At 42.7% G+C, this 16,512-nt stretch overlaps 1 protein-coding gene across 1 annotated transcript in view; it reads left to right on the top strand.

Annotated features, from left to right (window-relative positions):
* The window catches only part of PIK3CG (phosphatidylinositol-4,5-bisphosphate 3-kinase catalytic subunit gamma), a 271,650-nt gene that overhangs the window by 128,675 nt on the left and 126,463 nt on the right, over positions 1–16,512 (top strand). Inside the window, exon 5 of the mRNA XM_069229845.1 lies at positions 13,157–13,260. Within this exon, the coding sequence (XP_069085946.1) occupies positions 13,157–13,260 (104 nt within the window). The remainder of the gene's footprint in view (positions 1–13,156; positions 13,261–16,512) is intronic.

Below are 16,512 nucleotides of genomic sequence, written 5' to 3'. Positions count from 1 at the left end.
CACTTCAACTACCATTTTTGGTTCCGACCATTTCAACAAACCCTTCTGCATGCCTTCCTACTCTGGTTCGCACCCAGTCCCCAATTGCAACCTCACATTCTTTCAGTTTTCCCAAAGTTCTTTCATCATACTTCCCTTGCATCTTCTCCACTCTAAACACAAGATTCCTTACACTTAACCGTTTTTTACCAGCTTTCCCCATCCAACCCGGAACAGCTTTAGTATATGGTTTCCTTCCCTTCAACAAAACAAACGGGGTTTCTTGAGTCATCGAATGCGGAGTCGTACGATAATTCCATAACATGTTTTTCACTTCTGTCCTCCAACACAACCCATTCTGGAGTGACAGCTGAATATTGTCACACAACACTCTGTTAAATCTTTCTACTAACCCATTCTCTCTTGGATGTGCCACAGCCGTCCTCACATGGTTCACCCCACACAATGTTAAATAGTTCTCAAACTCATGCGAAGTAATATGGGTCCCATTGTCAGTCACCACCTCCTCGGGATAACCTTCCCTTTTCCAAATTTCCTCACAAAACTCAATCACCACACCAGCTTTACTGTCTTTTACGATACTAACCTCTGGCCATTTGGAGTGGTAATCCATCATAACCATCGCATAAAACTTTCCACCATCACCAAAATCAAACGGACCACACACGTCTATTGCTACCCTTTGCCATGGCTTGACCGGGAAAGGTACAGGAATGACAGGTAATTTTTACCAAAAACAGGGTGTATTATAAAGGGAGATGTGGCGCATCAAGAAAAATTGGCTTAAATTATATTAATCTGATGTTTAAAATCTACAACGGTGCACTACAAAGGGGAATACACCCTAAAACCCCTAATATTGACTGAAAAGACAGCCAGTAACCTAGTGAGACAGCTGAGGCACCCGTTGGTCGAGTGTACAATCTTTTTGAACATAAGGGCTTTCACCATTCCAAAAAGTTCCTATACAAATAAAGAATAGAACCAAATATTACACTGCAAACGGCTAGATGAAAGGCAGTGAAAGAAAATTGTTACAAATCAAAAATTGCCTATTACTTTAATTTTCAAACAAATATATCATAACTCCCCCTTATAATAAATTCATCTTCAACACACAAGTCCATAAGTGTAATTTATTTTTCTTCCAAATTCACCAAACCAATATGTATTTGTGAAACTGTACATATGTAGTTTGTGTTTACACTATATTTTCCTTTGTGGACTCGTGTTATGAAGCATTAACATTTTTTATATTGGGTTGTGGGGAAAGTGTTTTTCTTCAACTTTTTAAACTTGAATTTACACTTATTTGTATGCACTCTCTCTTTTCTGTCTATTATTGTTTCCCTTTTTTCTGTTAAAACAATACTCCTTTACTGTCAAGTTATAAGTAATATAACTTGTTTTATCTTCTGTGAAGGACGATTAAAATGGTCCTTCTTCCATTGTGTTGAACAGGTGTAACAAGGTTACAGACTACAGGCATAGTCCCTTGTCTATGTTGAATGTGGGACCTTCGTGAACTGGTCCTTTCTCTATGTCTTGTATTAAACAAAGTCTAAAGGTTGATCACATGAACGCGCAGCTTTTAGCTTCCACACGTCTGTCTTGCGGAGACACACGGAGGTTTGTGTTTACTTTGGCTGTTGCTGGGGAAACTAGGATTTCATAGGAGGTACAGTTAAAAATGGTCCTTTTTCTATGGTATTGAACGGCTATAATATGGTACACTAACTACAGGCATAGTCCCCTTTCTATGTTGAATGTGGGGCCTTCGTGAACTGGTCATCATCATCAAACAGACTTTATTCGACTTTCAACAAGCCATAAAAGTATCAAATAATAGCACATTTAGTAATAAATATGTATAAGAAAAATTATAGATAAATAGGGAAGGTAATAAAACACATCCTTAATTCATTCAAGGACAGGTATATAAAACTTGGTAAGTTTACATCAGTGCAAAATCGAGTTCCATTACAGTATTTTCTAGAGAGTGAGGAGTTTACCGGAGATTCCAGATATTCAAGTAAAATTAGTTCAGTACACCCATAGACTTCCTTACAGAGAGTACTGTACATAAAAAGTTTGCTAAAATTCCACACATTTCAATAGAGGATAAAATCTGTAAGCTAAAATACGCGTCGCGGCACTGACGCAAATTAGTCGATCTTAAAAAAGGCAATAAGAAACGTTTTCTTGGTATATCATAAAATTTACAAAAGAGGACCACATGCATTGTAGATTGGGGAGCTTTCGCATCACATGGACATGCTCTTAAAACTGTACTCCAGTCACTCATAATCGGAAAGGTTACTAGCCGATGGAAGATATTTAAGCGGAATCTTGTAAGAACAAATCGATGTCGGGGATTTACCACGCTTACTAGGTAAGGCTGGACTGCATCCGTCGACAGAATTAATTGGTTAGACATTACTGTAGATTTTTTTGATTCCACTTCCCATCTCTGTTCATCCAAGTGCTTCAATGTCAGAGCCCTCAATTCTCTCCTGGTTATTTTTTCCAGTGATTGTAGGTTTTGGTAATAGGCTTCGCAGCCCATATTTTTAAAAAAGGTCATAATATATCTCAGCCAGGGAACTCTAAACGAGTGTGTTAGGTTCATGCAGTCGGATAGTATGGCCTTGTTTAATCCGGTATGCTCAGAGGTCCACACTTTATGCCATAATAATAGAGGCTGTATCTTAATTAAATCAATTACAAAGTGGACCCCTAGTTCCGAATGGCTAATATATGATGACGTGCTATTTGGTGCCATTAGCAGGTATCTGAGGAAGTCATTTTCCACCAACTGAATCGCATGGCAGTTGGTATACCCCCAGATACATGCTCCATAAGTGGCCGCCGGGATACATTTGGCTTTGTAGATTTTTACCATGTTTGACGGGGAGATCCCCCCTAGTTTTTTGGAAAAGATCTTCAAGGCCGCCGTTGTTTTAATGATCTGATCTTTTTTTGTTTTCACGCAGTGTGCCCAAGTGGCCTGTTTATCGAACATTATGCCCAAATATGAGAAGGTGGGAGCTATCTTCACCTTGTCCTCGTGAATAGTGATTTTATAGGACTTGCTCAGTTTCCTGCCACAGTTCATTATGAACGTTTTAGAGCGATTGACTGTGAGGCCCAGGGCTGTCATGTAATTTATACAAGTGGTTAGGAGTTTCTGGAGGGCTAGCGGTGTCCTGGCCATGAGTACTGCATCGTCTGCGTAAAGGAGTGCAGGAACGGGGCGATTGCCTATTTGTGGAAGGTCTTTACATTTGCTTATCAATTCACTTTCTAGGTTGTTTATGTATAATGAAAATAGAAGTGGTGCGAGAACGCATCCTTGACGCACCCCTCTGTGTATGCCAAAAGACTTAGTGCATTCCCCTCTCATCCCGTACCTTACTCTTGCTCTGCACCCAGTGTACAAATCCCTTATAAAATGGACTATTGTTGGTTCGACCCCCATACTTATTAGAATATCCCATAACTTTTCATGCAAAACACAGTCAAATGCTGAGGATAAATCTATAAAGGCAAGGTGCAAATTACCCTCTCTGGTCTTCGTATACTTCCCCACTAGGATAGTTAAATTCAGAGCCTGTTCCACTGTACCTAGTCCTGTGCGGAAGCCATACTGCACTGGGGATAGGATGTTATTTTCTTCCGCCCATATTTGGAGTCAATTTAGAATTATTCTCCCCGCTAATTTGGCTGCTTATCGAGGAGAGAAATTGGCCTATAACAGGCTGGGTTAAGGCGATCCCCCTTTTTGTATATGGGTATAATGATAGAATGACGCCATGTTGATGGTGGGCCCTGTGTGCAAATGGCTCTCAGTACCTGCGTCAATAAAGGGCCCCATAAGTCGGTGTTAGCTTTATATAGGTCGATTGGAACACCATTGGGCCCTGGCGCTTTCCCAGCTTTGCTTGTGTTTATAGCTTCTACTACCTCCTCTAAGGTAAACTGAGGTGATACTGCTAGGTGTCGATCTTCCTCAAGGTCTGGGACTTTTAAAAGGTCCAGAGGAACTCTGTCATTAGGTTGACAGTATATCTTAGAAAAGTACATGATCCAGTCCTCTTCCGAAATTGCAATTTCCATTCTAGGGGTATTATTGTCACCTAGAACGGGAGTATTTATTATTTTCCAGAAGAGGGCATTGTCTTTCATCAGACTAGCTCTGTGTAAGTTGTCCCATGATTTCCCTCTCAAAGCGAGTTTCCTCTTTTTTATGGCTGTCTTGTATGCCAGTCTACAGATACGTATTTCAGTCTGACATCTTATGGGGGCACTTAGGGCTTTTTTTAATCTTGTGTGCGCTTTCGTACAATCGTGGTCAAACCAGCCGGTTTCCCTTTTCTTACCCCCTGCCCCTCCTGTCCTAGTCGTGAGGGCTTCTTTTACGGTATAGGTTATCTGTTGGAAAGCACTTAGACATTCTCCTGGGGCCGTATCATCACTAAGGCAATCAAGGAACACTTGGGTATGTTCACGTAATATATCTTTTAATAATACCTGTGGGTCGGTCTGAGTCCATCTCAGTATATAACCATTACCCGGGGCTAGTACAATATCGTTTGCCATCGTTACCTCTCCGGCTTTAGCCTGTGTGGCAGGAGTTAGTGAAAGTTCCAGGCTTTGAGGGAAATGGTCGCTTATTGCGATGTCGTGGATTATGTAATTAGTAAAATAGTGTACAAAATGTGTTGACATTAAAATATAATCGATAACTGTATTTGCACCCCTTCCATTAAAGGTTGGTTTAAACTGTAGTTCTTTGGAAGATAATTCATTTACAAGAGACAGATTATGTTTTTGGGCCACTGAATTCATTGCCTCTCCTTGAATGGTATGTGAAAAATGCGGTCCTATGCCGATGTCTTCGGTATCCCAACCACACACCTTTCCTGTGGGTTCCTTGCAAAGATGTACATTAAAGTCGCCCCCCCATATAATAAAAGTCTCGCGTCTATTGCTCGCACATATTTCCTCTAGGTCCTCACCCATCTCTGTTAAAATTTTTGGGACTTCTCTATGCGTTGCATTATTATAGAAGTTGATGAGTATTAGGTGCGTGTTCTGCTCCAAATTGCACTCAATCATTTGATAATAGGTTTTTGTGATTTGCATTTTTGGGTTGTGTAGCCATGCCTTGTTTGAGATATATGTGCATAGGCCTCCCTTTGTCCTGCCGTGATTAGCCTGTACAGCTGGTGTATGAAATGTCTTGTACCCATTTATGTGGACTGGATTTAATGTCCAAGTCTCCTGAAGACAGATACAAGGAAAATCCCCAATGAAATTCACCCAAAGCTCGTTATTGATCTTATTAGTTAGGCCTGCCACATTCCAGTAAAGTATGGTTGTTTCCATATATTGATAGGGTTGGGGGTGCGCCTCCTCTATAGATGGTAAGAGTGGTACATCATCTTGAGTATAAATTATTGGAGGGGGTTGGTTTCCCTGATTCAAATGGATGTCTATGATGTTCCTATCAGGTACCATCTCGCGGAATACATCTCCCCTGTTCTCGGTAGGCCTTTCTTTATTTACATCCAGGGCAAATTCATGTGGAAAATCTATCTTGTTCCTGGTTAGTCAATCCAAATCTTCTAGCGTTGTAAGAGGTTGAAATCTATTACTAAGAGGATTGGAGTCCGGGGTATTTAGTACTTGTTCATTTACGGATTGTAGATTCCTAACGTTACGCCCTGAAGATCTTGGATAAAAGAAACCCAAGGGTAGCAGTGAAATTCCTTGACAAGTGGCTTGTCAAGCACCTAATTTGTGGATGATACTATGCACCAAATCTGGGGTCTTGAATGAAAGAACCACACAGTCTCCTTCCACTACTTTTTCCCTGTTTCCTATCCACTTGACTCTTCTTGCCATTTTTATATCATTGAAGAGGACCCCCACCCCCCCAGGACCCAAACGTGTTCCTATCCAATTCAGGGCCTTATTCCTCAATGCCGGCCACGTTTCCCGGTGTTGATCACCTATAGGGGGAACATTTGTCAGGACCACAACGTATGGAGTTGCCTCCGGAGGAAGATGTAAAAGGTCACTTGGTATGTATGTAGACTTCGGGGGTCTTGTTTCAATATATTGAGACCTTCCTTTGTCTGTTCGTGGAATATTTGTCCTAATTACTGAGGGAGTGTTGGGCAATGTGATAACTTGTTTATGATTAGTAGTTGGTACTAGTGGAAATGATTGTGTACTGGTTAGAGTCTTGTGAATAGAGTGTATATGGCTAGTACTTGCTGATATGAATGGTACCTGTGGTTTAATCAAGAGCTTTGGGAACGAGTGTGGGTCATTAACCTTATCTAGAGGTATGGATTGGAAATTTCGCTCGAAATTCGAATTTGGCAATATTAAGCTTGGGTTTTGTTTTAGGTCGTGTGAGGCCTCTGGGTGTGAAGACTTTATAAATCCTATGCCTGCCTCTACCTTGCACTCCACCACTTTTAAGCGTTCCAACAGGGAATCCAGTTTGGCCCCGAATGATGATTTCATGCTATTTATTAGGTCACAGAGGTTGGCTAGGAGAGATCGAGTCGTATCTACTGGTTAAATTGGAAGTTTCTTCCGAGATGACTTCTTTAAGGGCTTTCTATCGAGTGTGGGTACCGAATCATTCTTAAGAAATTTTTTAGGGGTGTTGTCTGCCTTCTCTGGCGCCGGCTTCCTTTGGCGTTTAGCTACAGGTGAAAGGTCATCTAATGAGAGAATTGAATCTGAGATATTTTGAATGCATCCATTTTTATCTGTTGCATCTCTGTTCAGTGCTTCATTATTACACCGTGTAGAATCATCAGTTATCACCACGTCCGTTGGAGATTGGGTGTTGTGTTCTTTGGTTGTCAGGATTTTCCCCTCTACGTTGGCAATTTGTTTATCTATCATACCCATAGCCCCTGAGATGTATTTTAATATGGAAGTACTATCTTTTAAGCTTGGGGGGTGACTCAATGTTGAGTGCTTCCTTTTCCCCATATTTTATGTGATGTCACTCTAAATCCGGTGTGAGAAAATTGGGATATTTATATATAAGGTAAGTTACGCTTAGTTAATTGTGTGCACCAAAATAGCACCACCCCAACTAAGATAATTAAACGAATTGGCAGAAAGTAAAATACAAGAAAAACACTTTGCCGACAGGTAGCAATCTGTTTGAATATAAAATTAAAATTTAAAAATTTAAAAAAGAAAATAAAAGAAGGAAAAGATAAAAAGGATAAATTGTCACTTGTTTGTCCCGCGTATGGTAGCTCCTAGGATGTTCCTGCACTTGGTGTCCCACCAGAGGCTGAAGGCGAATCCCAAGATTTCCCAAAAAAAAAAAAAAAGCCACTGTCCGGGTCAGGATGGACAACAGTTCCTTTGTCTTCTCGATTCCGATTAGTATTTCTCTTTCCTTTATAACAAGGGGCCCTCAGAAAGCAGTTGAAAGAGGGGGGGCCCAGCCCAGCCTCTTCCTGGCAATGACGGGCAAGGACGGGCTCGCCCTTGGCCCGGGCTTCGCCCGGGCACCGCCCGCGCGCGTCCCTCGCGGCGGGAACGCGAAAAGGATTTAAAGGGCTCCTGCCCTTCAAACAAGTGTCCCCGGCTGCAACGCGCTTCCCGCGACGGCGGGAGCGCGAAAAAGGATTTAAAGGGCTCCTGCCCTTCAAACAAGTGTCCCCGGCTGCAACGCGCTTCCCACGGCGGCGGGAGCGCGAAAAGGATTTAAAGGGCTCCTGCCCTTCAAACAAGTGTCCCCGGCTGCAACACGCTTCCCGCGGCGGCGGGAGCCCGAAAAGGATTTAAAGGGCTCCTGCCCTTCAAACAAGTGTCCGCGGGAAGCGCGAAAAGGATTTAAAGGGCTCCTGCCCTTCAAACAAGTGTCCCCGGCTGCAACGCGCTTCGTGAACTGGTCCTTCCTCTTTGTCTTGTATTAGATAGAGTTTAAAGGTCGATTTCATTAACGCGCAGCTTTTAGCTTCCATACGTCCGTCTTGCGGGGACACACGGGGTTTGCGCTTACTTCGGCTGATACCGGGGCAACTAGAATTTTATATGAGGTACGTTATTTCTATTAGAGAACTGGAATTTATAACAATGAGGATGCAGTTGTGATATTATTGACAGCAGGATATTTCACGCTTTAATAAAAAATAAGAATCAGGACTCATAATAATTTTGTCTGCAGGACAGTGGATTATGTCTCATCTGCCGTTTTGCGTGTGAAGGCAGAATGTTGATAATCATTGATTGGGAGTTCGTATTCTGATGGAATACATAAAGTTTGTGCTATGATGCTTTAGGAGGTAAAGTACCAAGTGATAAAATATATTGGGCCATTATTTTTATTTTTTTGCTATAACATGACAGTGAATAGAGTTTTTCACAATATTTTTCACAATATTTTTCTTGTGGGTCTACATTTATAGCTTGGGTTTAACTCGTTACCACTTTTTACTTATTTTCTACTTACTTAGGCACACTAGGGTGTTTCAGTTTGCATGGTGTGCTATCACTTTGGGTGTTTGCATAAATCAATTGGGTGACACTCTGAGTTATATTTTTGGTCTGTTGGACACCAAGCCACTTAGTAGTTGTTGGAGTACTTGGTCTCGTTGTGGAGTAATGGAACTTACGTTGAGTGATTTTGTGTATAGTGGGATCTTTGGACAGTTAAACTATATATATATATAATATGACTACATTGACTGTATCTTTATTTTTTGATGATCCCTGTGATTTAGATAAAAATGTTATGAGCAGCAACTACCTCTCAGCCCTGAAGAGGTCAAGTGACGAAACACGTGTTGGCTGTGAGGTCGTTGTAAGGAATTTGGATTTTCTGTTCAAATTTGGATATTTTGTTATATTCTAAGATCAAATTTGGATTGTACACAATGGACTTTGGATACTATATGGATCTCAATTAGACTGTTTGGTGAATTTGGAAGGAAAGTAACTTACACTTATGGACTTGTGTGTTGAAGATGAATTTATTATAAGGGGGAGTTATGATACATTTGTTTGAAAATTAAAGTAATAGGCAATTTTTGATTTGTAACAATTTTCTTTCACTGCCTTTCATCTAGCCGTTTACAGTGTAATATTTGGTTCTATTCTTTATTTGTATAGGAACTTTTTGGAATGGTGAAAGCCCTTATGTTCAAAACAATTGTACACTCGACCAACGGATGCCTCAGCTGCCTCAACAGGAATGACAGGTGTTTTCTGGCACACGTGCGTCTTAGCACTACAAGCACAGCTTACACAATTCCTGACAAATCTTTCAACCTCCTTGTCCATGCCCGGCCACCAGAAATCCTCCCTCGCTTTCCTCTTCATGCCTGACATACCACCATGTCCCTCGTGCAACCTGCCTCAACTTGTGCAGCACTATCAACTTATCACCTCTCCTAAGTAAATTATTCTGCACTGACAACTCAGACCACACAGTTCAGTATCTTCCTGAACCGCTGTCTTCCAAACTTCCTCACTGATAGCTTTTGTCTTCATGTCTTGCAAGTCAGCCACAATCCACTCTTCCTCTTCTTCTCCACACACATCTTCTAATGGCAACCTCGACAAACAGTCAGCATTTACATTCATTATACCAGGCACATACTTTACTGTGAAAGTGTACTCCTGTAATCTATATAACCACTTGGTGATCCTCAAAGAAGCACGACTTGCACCTGAGGTAGTGAAAATATCCACAAGTGGTTTGTGGTCTGTACATAATTCGAAACTCCTTCCCCACACATAATTTTTAAAGTACGTGATGCCCCACCAACAAGCAAGAGCTTTTTTCTCCACAGCTGAGTACGTCGTTTCCGCACCCTTCAATGTATGTGAAGCAAAAGCTACCACACGTTCCTTTCCATTATGTACTTGCATCAGTACTGCGCCCAACCCATACATACTCGCATCCGTTGATATTATTGTGTGGTAATGTGCCACAAAGGGGTTTAACTCGACTGCCTCTATAATGTTTTTCTTCAATCTCTCAAATGCTTGTTGGCACCCATCCGACCAAACATATTTTAGATTTTTTTTCATCAAAACTCCTAGAGGGTGTGCTATGTCAGCAAAATTTCTCACAAACTTAGCATAATACTCCGCTAACCCAAGAAATGACCTCAGTTGATCTTTGTTAACTGGACTAGGTGCTCGCTCAATTGCTTCCATGAGATTAACCTTGGGCGTTACACCCTTCCATGAAATAGTGTGGCCCAAATACTCAACACTGTGACACGCAAATTTACATTTGCTAGCTTCAACAGTCAAACCTGCATCCTCAAGAATACGACATACTTTTTCCAGAATGACATCATGCTCTTGTAAATCCCTTGCCCATACCAGCACATCATCCTGAAAAAACCTCACACCATTTACACCACCAAGTAAACTTTGCATAACCCTCTGAAAAACGGCAGACGCAAGCCCAAACGGCATACGCACAAATCTAAAGGCTCCCTCAGGCGTAATAAATGACGTGAGATGTCTGGACTCTGGGTGCAACATTATTTGATGGTACGCATTGGATAAATCCAGGGTTGAGTACACTCTCCCTCCTTGAATACCACTCAATAGATCATTAATATTAGGAATAGGATGTCTGTCTACCCACATATTACTGTTTAGGTCCATCAAATCTACACACATTCTAATCTTGCCATTCAGCTTGCGGGCCAAAACCACTGGACTCAACCATTCCGACGTCTCAGTCCTCTCAATCACACCCAAATCCAGTAATCCACCTCAGCTTTAGTCAATTCGCCACCCCTCACTGCGTTCCACCTTGCCTTGTCAATGAGGGTATAAGGGGAACATGAGTCGGCCCACATGTCTATCACCACACCATTTATGCTTATCGCACAGTTAGGAGGTTTATAAGCATTCACTTGTTCCTCCATGGACAAAACGTTAAGCATTAATATTTCAAAATGGTTATCCCATCCCTCCTCATCACCGGAACTCAACAGCTGATAGCCGGAACTCAACTGTTGTCCTTGGTTACCATTTTGTAAACAATTTACATTTCTCCTGTTGTAAGTACCTTTTTTTTGGTTACACATTTTCAAAAAATGTCCCTTTCTGTCACACTTGAAACACTTAGCGTCTCTTGCGGGACAATTTGTCGAGGATGCCAAATGTTTTACGCTCCCACATTTAAAACATTTCCTTCTCTCATCCACCTTAGTTGTATTCTTGCTGATTTTAACAGAGTTAACAGCTTGTACTAGTGCACCCTCAGTATCATTTCTACTTAACTCCTTTACATATCCAAACGTGTTTTCAACACGTTTAGCCACTGCTATGGCTTCCTCCAGAGATGGATCTTTTAAATTTAACAACTTTTCCTGAATCTTCAAGCAACATGTATGATTTATTAATTGATCTCTAATAATTTCTTCATGCAAGTCTCTAAACCTGCATGATTTAGCTAGTGTACGTAACGCACACACAAATTGATCAACAGACTCATGAGGCGCCTGGGTTCTAGAAAAGAAATTCTGACATTCTACAGCAATGCTTAAATGTTTGCTAAAATGCTCCTCCAACATTCCCAAAGCAATTGTATATACATCATCCTCATTGTCATTCTCCTCATCCTCAGACCTTCCTTCGTTATTCATTACGAAATTTGCAGAGGGCAACGTTTTCAAAATCTTTCTGCCTTCCACGCCCAAATTGTGTTTTAATAAAGCTAACTTCTTCTTGTCCGTAAAAATGGCTCCTCCCAAAGCCTCTAAGTATGCTTCAAATGCTTCCCTCCAATCTTCCCATGACATGCTCGGTTCACCAGGCGTGCTTAAAAATGTAGGTGGTGGTGCTATTGACTGCATGTCTGCTATGTAAGTTTAACTAACTACTGTGAGCACAAATAACCAAGTAAACAAATGAATTATCAAAAAAAAATTAAAACATATAAATTAGTCACCGTTGTCACTGTCCATGGGCTAGTAATCACCGTTGTCACCATTGACGCTGTGCGTAGGATAAAACATAGCACTGACGAGCTGAAGACTGAGCTTCAGTGTAACAGAACGTTACGAGCGCGAGCTATCATAGTCATTGTGTCTATGATGTTGCTTCGTCTTCTTTCTGCAAGAGGTTTCCCTTGTTTCGAGCTGACGCCGCTGACGACACTTCCTGCCGAAGCTGCGTACAATCCAACTGCCAATGCAGCACGAGGACTCTTCAGGGCAACGTCCTCGAGATTCTCCAGGTAAGCGCTTTATTTAAAATGCCGATCCAACGGGCTCAAACATTACATCACGCGCTGTCTCAACCCCTGAAGTTGTATATTCAAAATAAACTTGGGTACTTGCCAACTTTGCAGTCCGAGCTTAGAGACATTGCGAGACTCGTCCAGAATCCATCAAAGTTCATAAATCCCCCAAAAAACAAATAATAGTTTTCCGTCGCTTCACCTCCAATGAAATATGAGGGGAAAAAAAAACTTTTTTCACAACCAGGGAAACACCACCGCAATGAAAAGTGTTGTTCCCAATGTAAAAAAAAAAAAACAATAAATCCAGGTACTGGCTGGCTCGATCACAACCCTCAACAACCACCAAACTCAATCTTCCATTGCGCCACAAACCACAATAGGTCTCTCACGCTGCCAGGGTTGGTTCACGTCCTTTATGATCCCATCCTCATCGCCACTATGAAGATCACAGCGCCAACACAAATGCTTCTTTTTCTTCTTTATTCTCCAGCTCAGAAGTATACATCCAACCCTGGCAGGTCTTATGAACAACTGCCTGCCTTAAAATCTAGTCACAACATTCCAGTTCCCTCTAAGTTGCTAGGCAGCCCACATAGCTTATCCTTCAATAGGATACAACACCTCCCTATGGTTCTTCCTGTGGTTCTTTATGTTCCTTTAAGATACAGAATATACAGCCTTAGTTTGTTACTGGGTAATGTTCATGGCACAGAGCTTCTTTAAACCATTAATTCGTTCACTCCCCAATACTGTACAAAGTCATTTCATTTGTAAGTAATACACAATTAAATACAATTAAACGGGACCCTTGGTTTAGATCCGAATGTAATATTATTTTTTCCATCTTTTATCTCTCTTGGGATGGCTCTAACTGTACGTGTTCTTTTCTCTTTCCAGTTATAACTCAGCTCAGGCAGAAACTTGAGAAATTGGAGGGCTCACAACTACCCGAAAGCTTCAGAGTTCCCTACGACCCTGGAATGAGAGCAGGAGCACTTGTAGTGAGTATGGCATTTTGAACGTTATCACAACCAGTAAATTTTTAGCAAAGACTAGAAGAAGGCAATTATGTGATTAATAGAAGTATTAATTCCTTCATAAACTGCTGTGTGACTTTATAGATATCAACATGAAAATCATTTTACGGCAGGCCTTTTGAGGAAGGACTACGAGTGCCTTGAATAGAAGCCTCTTTTTAATAATATTGTACTTTTATTGGTACATCATCTGAAACGTATATCAGTCTTTCTTCCAGGTTTTCATCCCACATCCCCAGGTTCTTGTGGTTCAGATACATTGAGCTGTTTCTAGAACAAGGGAACTATTTCATAAGGGCGTGAAGCAAACACAGGGTGAAGCTGGATACAAATCCAAATGGTTGTCTCCTGGGATTCCTTTCTTTTGTCACTTGAACTGTTTCTGGGACCGCTGGGACCAGGCAAAAGTCAGTATTACATATACCGCCATGCATCAGTACTTTTTGGTGGCTGCCTTCTGGCTTCATTCACCAAGATTATTCCTCTACGGGATTCCAGGACGCTCCTAGAGCCTGATTCTGAAGAGTAGATTTACACTTTTGTGTAACTTTGTGGGTTTTTTGGAGAATTCACAAACTACGAGTTAATATTATGTTTACAACTGTGGAGACTCCGCAGTCTGGGCAGAGGACTCTGCACACAAAAAGCTAGACCTGTCCTTTCCTTTTACCTGCGGAGTTCTCCGCCCGGCTGCGGAGTTTCTATACTCGTGAACTATTAATTTGCAGTTTGTGAATACCAAAAAAAGGTAAACTTACACACAAATGTACGGTTACCTTGTGAATCAGGCCCCTGGTTTGCAGTACTGTGTGACTGGCTGGGATGCAATGCAGGGTGGCAGATTAAGGTCTTTAAGCATTATGGTTGGTTAGTGTCTCTAAAACAGTTTATTGCAGTGTGTTGGATTAGAGTCCATAGCAGACAATATGTTATGGTGTGTTAGTGTCCTTAGGATGCAGTTCAGTTTACTTTGGTAACATCCATAGGTGGTCATTCTGACCTCGGCGGTCTTTTCTCCAGACCGCCGAGGCCGGGGGAGACAGAATACCGCCATTGCCGGCGGTATTCATGCCTCCCTATTCCGACATTTCCGCTGGGACAGCGGACGGTAACAGCGTTACCGTCCGCTGGCCCAGCGGAAATGGCACATCAACATTGCCGCCGGCTCATAATAGAGCCGGCGGCAATGTTGATGTGCAGCGGGTGCAGTAGCACCCGTCGCGCATTTCACTGCCCGAAATTCGGGCAGTGAAATGCGCGATGGGGCTATGCCTGGGGGCCCCTGCACTGCCCATGCCAAGTGCATGGGCAGTGCAGGGGCCCCCAGGGGCACCCCCAGTCCCCTTACCGCCAGCCTTTCAATGGCGGTGTTTACCGCCACGGACAGGCTGGCGGTCGGGGACTCATAATCCCCAGGGCAGCGGTGCTTGCACCGCTGCCCTGGGGATTATGCCCGCCAGGCAGATGCCTGGCGGGAAAGTGAAGGGACCGGCGGTATGACCGTGGCTTTTCCGCCACGGTCAGAATTGCTGGCGGAACACCGCCAGCCTGTTGCCGGTGTTACCGCCAACATACCGCCGGCCGCCAGGGTCGGAATGACCCCCATAGTGTACTTAGTATAGATTATCAAGTATCCAACAGGGTGTTTGCTAAAGATGCTTTGCAGTGTTGTGGCGGTGTGCATTGGGGTGTAGTAGAGTGTGTTGATTTGTAGCTGCTAGGATACATTGAAGTGCGGGCTCTAGTCTCAATAAGATGCAGGTCAGTGCAGAGAGATAGTGTCCCTTGGTTTCAGTGCAGTTTGGTAGGTTCTTGCTGCTAGAATGCAGTGCCATGCAGAGGGGTTGTTTCTCTGAAGTGTAGAACAAGAAGGTAGGTTAGCGCCTCTGGGACGCAGTACAGTGTGGTGTGTTAGTGCACTTGTATTGTAAGGTCGTGGACCGGGTCCTTAGTGTGCAGTGCAGTGAGTTAGAATACTCTCTGTAGGATGCAAGTAAAGAGCATTGACCTAGTGCCACATTGACAGTGAGAGTTTAACCTTATAAAGGGGCAGGGGCCCCGGGGGAATATATGCAAATGCATAACCACCCCAACCCACAATTTATCAATGTTGTGCAACTGCATTGCGGTAGCAAAACATTGATGCATCACATACCAATTCGCAATCCTATTTTAGGAGTAGGCAAAATTCTGTGATTACTACATAGTAAAAGCCTTTTGTTACTGTCGAAAAACGCTCCTGTTTTGCAAATTGAAGTGTTGGCGCCTTCAAAATAGGTTTGTACATCAGGCCCCTGGTGTGCTGCAGCACTCTCCATTTTAAATTATCAGCCTGCACGTCCTCATCTGCCTCCTCATTCATCACCCTGTCTCTCCGACGTGCTCACCAGAGGAGGCTTTGAACTCGAGCTCCCTGCTCAGAGGCAGATTGTGTGTTCCTTAGGTCAACTGAGACGGCTGGCCTGGTTATCTCATGAATAAAGAATGACTTACAATAAGCTTCTGCCTGCCCTATACATGCTACCAGTGCGTGTGTCCATTGATTTTAAAATACCCAGAATAAAAGGTGACAGGCTAATGTGGCAGCCATGAGCAGCAATGAGTGTTCATTGCAGATATGTTTACAGTAATGCCTGTGAAGCTTGCCCACTGTGCACTTCTGCACATTACACTTGGTGATGTAGATGATAGGAAAGGGGAACCTTAAGACTGCATTTGAAGGGGAATAGGGGGAGAGGGGTTCTCGATTTTCAATATGTCTCAATTTGTATGTCACAAATCTTTTGAAATATGCAAAAGTAGGCAAAAGCAATAGTGTTTGGAGTTGGAATAAAGTTATCCGTTATGAAAAAACTGTAGGTGCCCATAAGTGAACTGCCTTACCTGCAGCACATTTGGACTACTTGTTCTGGCGGTTAGTGGTGCTAACACAAAATGATGCAGCCTCTCTGCAGAATATGAATAGGGGCCCCCTGAGTCTCCCATATCTCACTGATAATCAAGGGTTTTGGGTCCCCCTGCTCAGCAAGGTCTGCAGGGGGCCTGCGTTACACCCCTGCTGGTGGCCCCTGGAGTCAGGTACTTTAAGAAATTTAGGTAATTCTTCCAGAACTAGAAAAGGTCACCATGCCATGGAGGCAGGAGGTGTGCATGGCAAGAATGTTCTGAAAAGCAGGAAGGAGCTCAGGTGCCATGTTCACCCAACTATTCGTCTGA

The sequence above is a fragment of the Pleurodeles waltl genome, chromosome 4_1, assembly GCF_031143425.1.
Source record: "Pleurodeles waltl isolate 20211129_DDA chromosome 4_1, aPleWal1.hap1.20221129, whole genome shotgun sequence".
Taxonomy (NCBI): Eukaryota; Metazoa; Chordata; class Amphibia; order Caudata; family Salamandridae; genus Pleurodeles; species Pleurodeles waltl.
Note: the sequence above shows the minus strand (reverse complement) of the source record. Positions and strands in the feature narration are given on the sequence as shown.